This window comes from Nerophis ophidion, linkage group LG08, assembly GCF_033978795.1.
Source record: "Nerophis ophidion isolate RoL-2023_Sa linkage group LG08, RoL_Noph_v1.0, whole genome shotgun sequence".
NCBI lineage: Eukaryota > Metazoa > Chordata > Actinopteri > Syngnathiformes > Syngnathidae > Nerophis > Nerophis ophidion.
In genome coordinates this window covers 28,895,302-28,902,801 of record NC_084618.1, presented here as the reverse complement: position 1 = coordinate 28,902,801, position 7,500 = coordinate 28,895,302, and the positions used below count along the sequence as shown (strand labels likewise).

Below are 7,500 nucleotides of genomic sequence, written 5' to 3'. Positions count from 1 at the left end.
TGTGAAATGCAGACACGCAATGCTAACACGGAATGCTAACATCACAGCTAATGAATGTAGCTGCGACTGTAAAATTTACTCAGATTTTACAACCTATGCTTGTGGTTTCAGCAAATGGAAGCCCAGTTCTAACTTAGAGGATATACCCAGGATGTGACTAAGTATTTTCACGCCGTGGCCAGGCGACGGCTGTACCAATGACGTTTGCAGGATCAAATGGGCTACCAGGGAGTAAAGTAATCTACAGTAGAAGGCGCTCAAGGCTACTATATTTGGTGAAATGAGGGTAAAGGTAATTATAGGGTGTCATTTAATGGTTAGAAGGTGCTAGTTATGTTAAAAAAATATATTTAGAAGGTTATGAACAATTTTTATGAATATATTTGAATTATTAACAATCTTATTAGCCAGAAATGTGTTCATTACGGTCATGTCCGGTTTCAATTAACCGCGACAAACGAGGGATGACCGTAAAAGAAAAAAAACATCAATGCTATCAGCTAAAAACCTTACTAGGTCTCCTTTGGCCCCTTTGGGTCCTTGAATTCCTCGAGGTCCAGGGTGTCCCTACAGCGAAAACAATGTGATGAATAAAGCATTTTTCTGGACTTGACAATGACCTGACAGATCGTGAAGTGATGAGTACAGACTCACAAGAAGTCCAGGAGCTCCAGGTCTTCCTCTTTCACCATCTAAACCCACTTGACCCTGTCACATGACATCACTTTCACTTCAGAGGAATAGTCATCATGCACGACCAATAGGCTTCTTTCAGTTTCCTACACAACGCCCTGTAATCATTGGATGACATCTAGCCACTATTTTCTGTTTCTAAAGGCTATTTCTCCATCTTATTTCTCCTTGTTTTAGCTTGTTTGCTGACTGTAGAACAAAATTGGCGCAATAAAGCTCTCCATGATGTGGAAGGTGGGTTCTTACTTTGTATCCTGGGTCGCCTGGTTCCCCTCTTTCTCCTCTGTCGCCTGGTGGACCCTGATTGGACAACACATATCGTATTTAAGTGAACCACAATTAATTTGTGCCATTTCAAATTTAACACAGCAGTCAGAAAGCGTTGCGATTGACCTATATAGTTTTTTTTTTTATCGATTATTAGTAGTCATTAGGGCTGTGAATCTTTGAGCACCGCACGATTCGATTTGATTCTTGAGGGTAACGATTCAATTCAGAATCGATTTTCGATTCCAAATCCATACCTTTTAAAAACATTGAGTGCCAGTTCTATGATTAACTACATTCCTGCATAAACAGATGTAATATATTTCTATATTACTTCAAATAAACCTGGTTTTATTAATGAAATTCTACCCAAACATTTAATAAAGTCAAATACAAATAAGGCAACAAGAAAAGTATCCGAAACTCCTCTTTTCTGAAGTATATCTGTACAGCAGATATGGACAACTACATCAACAAGGTGATTTCCCTGAGTAGCTGGACAGGACAACTTAAAAAAAATAAAAAAATAAAAAATTAGAACATACATTTTTGATTTTCTTAAGAATCGTTACTTACAAGAATTACGATTCATTTGAAAATCGATTTTTTTTTTACACCCCTAGTAGTCATGCATGCAAATAACCAGGGCCGTTTTTTGCTATGGGTAATGTGGGCAATCGATGCGAGAGTGCATGCACTAAAAAAAAAAAAAATTTAAACAAAACTCGCTGGTTTTCTCAACCAGTGTTTTTCCACCTTTTTTTTCCCATTGAAAAAATCCCAAGGAACACCACCAACTGAAAATTTTAAAACATGAAACTCAGTTGCCTATATTGACAATATAAAGTCGTTCTCATCAAATACCTGACGCACTTGTTTAATATGACTTAAAACGTCTCAAAGTAGGCAATTAGCTACCTGCTGCCACCTACTGATATGGAAGAGTTTTACATGGTTACTGTGCCGATCTCTAGACAGCACAGACACTCAACAACAGCACATTTTTGTAGATTATGATTATTGGTTTGCCAGAAATTATTTTTTAGGACAATTAGTTGACATTGAGACGATATTTCAGGGCACTGTGTTTTGAAAAACCCTGTTCTGGACTATGTCGCTCTTTTCTATTAAGGGCGGCACATTTTCTCCAAGGTAAGGGCGGCAACTTGGCGGTTTGTCTTTCTAAAACGGAGGCATATTATTCCTCCTTTTCCTAAATTTGCCTCTGGTGCTGCACCTCCGCCCATCTCACCCACCGGGCAGGACGTTTCTGCCTCAGTTTTATATAGAACTCGAGCCAGAAATAAGTGTACCCTCGGGAGGCGGAAAATCGGCAGACCAAAACAGAACCCCAATTTGCCGCCCTGTGTATAAAAACGATGACCGAACAGCAAAATTGGCAAATTGGGCAATTTGGCAGCTTGTTGTTTTGTATAAAAACGGCTAGTGAGACCTCAAACTTGATACGAGAAGTGATACAAGTTGTGTGTTAAAAGTGGAAAGGAGGACAAAGATGGGGGATCGACCTGTGACTGCAGAGGTCTGACATGCCGGAGGGGGGAGTGAGGAATAGACTGATACCAGGCCAAGGCCACGCAACACAAACTGCTTCACAATAAATTGTATTTCATTCCTAAAATGAATATAGACCCATAATCCTACATGTAATTAATTGGGTTATGTAAAAAATGGGGGGGGGGGAAGAGTCTGTGCAGTCATCTGTGTCAGTGGTCCCCAACCTTTTTTGCACCACGGACCGGTTTAATGTAGGCATTATTTTCAGGGACTGGCTTTCCACTTGTGCCAGGTAAATACAGCAAAAAAACAACTCACTATAACGCTGAATTAGTGGGAGCCTCGGGCTTGCTTCTTTGCAATGAGATGCAGTTGGGAATCAGCCTTTGGCTACAATATGTCACATTTGTATTTGATATGTTTATTAATGTGCATTATATCATATCACAAAGTTATAACAAATATAACAGCTTCCTATGAGTAGTTTTATTGGACATCTATATACAAGCTTATTGGTTTGTCTAGTGCAAGGGGCGGCAACCTTTACCACTCACAGAGCCAATTTGACCCGTTTCACTAAATAAAGAAGATTATGGGAGCCGCAACCGTTCTTGCGGATATCTACTGATGGTCACCCAGATAACAATGATGAGGGCGTACTATGAAGCAATCGGCTTTGACGCCTTCCACAACATGTACAAACAACTTGCCGGCTCAGTAACATGTTGAACTTAGTTTCCGCTGATACACGTACACAACTGCAAGGCATATAGTCAACAGCCATACAGGTTACACTGACGGTTGTGATATAAACAACTTTAACACCGTTACTAATATGCGCCACACTGTGAACCCACACCAAACAAGAATGACAAACACATTTCGGGAGAACACCCTCACAGTAACACGACATAAACGCAACATAACAATTACCCAGAATCCCAAGCATCCATGACATCCAGGTTATATTTTATACCCCGCTAGCACCAAACCCCGCCCCCTCCCCCTGCCCCTCCGTGCGTCGGTTGAGGTGGGCGGGGTTGTTTATGTCACAACCGTCAGTGTAACCTGTATGGCTGGTGACTTTATGCCTTGCAATCTCGTTCGTGTAACAGTAGAAACAGCGGGATGCATGCGTCCAGCCGGCACGCAGATAGCATGGCGTAAAGGCGGGCGATGATATGTTGTAGAGGACGTTAAAAGTAATGCCATCACGGCACGCCCTCAATATTATCGTCTGAGCGACAATCGGAGATGATGTCCGGAAGAGGCACCAAAATTCGGAAACCCCCGAAACGATCGGGGCTGTCGGGGATTATGCAGCTGAGCCGCATCAGAGTGGCCAATGCGGCTCCGGAGCCGCGGGTTGCCGACCCCTGGTCTAGTGGGACAGGCCAAAGTTATGTCGGAGAAATTGCAGTCCTTTATAAATTATTTAATGCTTCTCTGCGGCCCGGTGGCAAATGCGTCACGGACCGGTACACGGACAGGTGTTTGGGGACCACTGATCTATGTGACTCCGGTTAATTGACGGGCGAATCGATGTTGTTGGCAAAAATCAGATCATAAATACTTTATTAATCGCCAAGGGGAAAATTAAAATTTAAAAACTAATGAAAAAGTTAATGATGTTGAGTCTTTATCTTCATCATGGATCAAAGTAAATGACCAAAAACGACATCAGGTGCCCATTTTAGAAAAAGATGATGAGAAATGGGCACAAGATAAAGGTATGCAGATTTCTATGAGTGACAGAATAGGCTATTAATTAGCCTCCTGCTAATATGTTGCTATAAGCCACAGAAGATGACTGTGTTTGGTTTTTAGTTTTGCTGACCTAGCAACCATAAGAATTGAAGCATCATTGCATGAAACTAAGTTCACCTAAAGGCAACGTAGTCTAGTTTGTGTTTGCAACGCAAGTGCAAATTCACAAAGATGTCCTGATTGTGACATTTTTTTTTATTAAACCGGTGTGTTATAACTGGAACTGTTTAGATGTTAACAGGAAGATGCTAAACAAATCTCCAGCGTAAAATCTGAAATAGTTTACTGCAGGAATGTTTTTTTACACTCCATAAAGTAGTAGACTGCAAAAACTGAAATATAAGTGAGATTAAATATCTCAAATAAGGGTGATATTTGCTTATTTTTTGTCTGATAAGATAATTCTTCTTACTAAGCAGATTTGATGTTAGAGTGTTTTACTTGTTTTAGGTGTTTTGGTCTTAAATGATCTCAGTAAGATATTATAGCTTGTTGCTGAGATTTTATGACCTATTTTGAGTAAAACATGCTTGAAACTATAAATTCAACTGTTGCAAAGCTGTGTCATTAACACTCACAAGAATAAAACTACATTATTAAAGTAATAATTTCTTATTTCAAGCATGGCAAAAAAAAATCATGATGCCGAGTGCATATCATTATGTCAAGATAATTGTTTTGTGTTGTGGTTTGTGAAACCCTTTGAGACACTGGTGATTTAGGGCTATATAAATAAACATTGATTGACTTGTTTTGGAAAGTCTTGACAAGCTGAAATTTCTTGTTCTATTGGCAGATAATTTTGCTTAATTCAGATAAAATGCCCCTAATTTTTTTCTTTTCTTGTTTTTGAACACTGACTTTTTACAGTGTAGGGATATTTAATGCATTGTTATTAGATCCTGTGATGAAGGATTCGTGCAATTTGTATTCCATCCATCCATCTTCTTACGCTTATCCGAGGTCGGGTCGTGGGGGCAGCAGCCTAAGCAGGAAGCCCAGACTTCCCTCTCCCCAGCCACTTCGTCCAGCTCTTCCCGGGTGATCCCGAGGCGTTCCCAGGCCAGCCGGGAGACATAGTCTTCCGAATGTGTCCTGGATCTTCCCTGTGGTCTCCTACCGGTTAGACGTGCCCTAAACACCTCCCTCGGGAGGCGTTCTGGTGACATCCTGACCAGAAGCCTGAACCACCTCATCTAGCTTCTCTCGATGTGGAGGAGCAGTGCTTCTCACCCTATCTCTAAGGGAGAGCCCCGTCACCCGGCGGAGGAAACTCATTTCGGCCGCTTGTACCCGTGATCATGTCCTTTCAGTCATGACTCAAAGCTCATGACCATAGGTGATAATGGGAACGTAGATCGACCGGCAAATTTAAGGTCTTTGCCTTCCGGCTCAGCTCCTTCTTCACCACAACGGATCGATACAGCGTCCGCATTACTGAAGACGCCGGACCGATCCGCCTGTCGATCTCACGATCCACTCTTCCCAACCCGTAGATGGCATTCCACCCTTTTCCGGGAGAGAACCATGGACTCGGATTTGGAGGTGCTGATTCTCATTCCGGTCGCTTCACACTCGGCTGCAAACCGATCCCGTGAGAGCTGAAGATTCCGGCCAGATGAATCCATCAGGACCACATCATCTGCAAAAAGCAGAGACCTAGTCCTGCGGCCACCAAATCGGAACCCCTCAAAGCCTTGACTGCGCCTAGAAATTCTGTCCATAAAAGTTATGAACAGAATTGGTGACAAAGAACAGCCGTGGCGGAGTCCAACCCTCACTGGAAACATGTCCGACTTACTGCCGGCAATGCGGACCAAGCTCTGACACTTATCGTACAGGGAGCGGACCGCCACAATCAGACAGTCCGGTACTCCATACTCTCTGAGCACACCCCACAGGACTTCCCGAGGGACACGGTCGAATGCCTTCTCCAAGTCCACAAAGCACATGTAGAGTGGTTGGGCAAACTCCCATGCACCTTTAAGGACCCTGCCGAGAGTATAGAGCTGGTCCACAGTTCCACGACCAGGAAGAAAACAAAACTGTTCCTCCTGAATCAGAGGTTCGTATATTCGGCGTAGCGTCCTTTCCAGTACACCTGAATAAACCTTACCGGGAAGGCTGAGGAGTGTGATCCCGCGATAATTGGAACACACCCTCCGGTCCCCCTTCTTAAAAAGAAGAACCACCACCCCGGTCTGCCAATTCAGAAGTACCGACCCCGATGTCCACGCCATGCTGCAGAGTTTTGTCAACCAAGACAGCCCCAGAGCATCCAGAGCCTTAAGGAACTCCGGCCGGATCTCATCCACCCTCGGGGTCTTGCCACCGAGGAGCTTTTTAACTACCTCAGCAACCTCAGCTCCAGAAGTAGGAGAGCCCACCACAGATTCCCCAGGCACTGCTTCCTCATAGGAAGACATTGGCGGGATTGAAGAGGTCTTTGAAGTATTCCTTCCACCGATCCACAACATCCGCAGTCGAGGTCAGCAGAACACCATCCGCACCATACACGGTGCTGACAGTGCACTGCTTCCCCTTCCTGAGGCGGCTGATGGGGGTCCAGAATCACTTCGAAGCTGTCCGGAAGCCGTTTTCCATGGCTTCCCCGAACTCCTCCCATATCCGAGTTTTTGCCTCGGCGACCGCTAAAGCTGCACACCGCTTGGCCAAAAGAACCCGATAGGACTCCTTCAGCTGGACGGCATCCCTCACCGCTGGTGTCCACCAACGGGTTCTAGGATTACCGGCACGACAGGCACCAACTACCTTGCGGCCACAGCTCCAATCAGCCGCCTCGACAATAGAGGTGCGGAACATGGTCCACTCGGACTCAATGTCCAGCACCTCCCTCGTGACATGTTCAAAGTTCTTCCGGAGGTGGGAATTGAAACTCTCTTTGACAGGATACTCTGCAAGATGTTCCCAGCAGACCCTCACAATGCGTTTGGGCCTGCCAGGTCTGTCCGGCATCCTCCCCCACCATCGGTAGAAAGCTCCGCCCCTCTCTTCACCCGAGTGTCCAAAACATGAGGCCGCAAATCTGATGACACAACTACAAAGTCGATCATGGAACTGCGGTCTAGGGATTCCTGGTGCCAAGTGCACATATGTACACCCTTATGTTTGAACATGGTGTTTGTCAGAGACAATCTGTGATGAGCACAAAAGTCCAATAACAAAGCACCACTCGTGTTCAGATCCAGGCGGCCATTCTTCCCAATCATGCCTCTCCAGGTTTCACTGTCATTGCCA

General features: G+C 44.3%; 1 protein-coding gene across 1 annotated transcript in view; it reads right to left on the bottom strand.

Moving 5' to 3' along the window:
* The window catches only part of LOC133557610 (collagen alpha-1(XXVII) chain B-like), a 165,177-nt gene that overhangs the window by 36,145 nt on the left and 121,532 nt on the right, over window positions 1-7,500 (bottom strand). The window contains exons 43-45 of the mRNA XM_061908192.1: window positions 940-993; window positions 655-708; window positions 514-567 (exon numbers count right to left, since the gene is read on the bottom strand). Coding sequence (XP_061764176.1) covers window positions 514-567; window positions 655-708; window positions 940-993 — 162 coding nt within the window. The remainder of the gene's footprint in view (window positions 1-513; window positions 568-654; window positions 709-939; window positions 994-7,500) is intronic.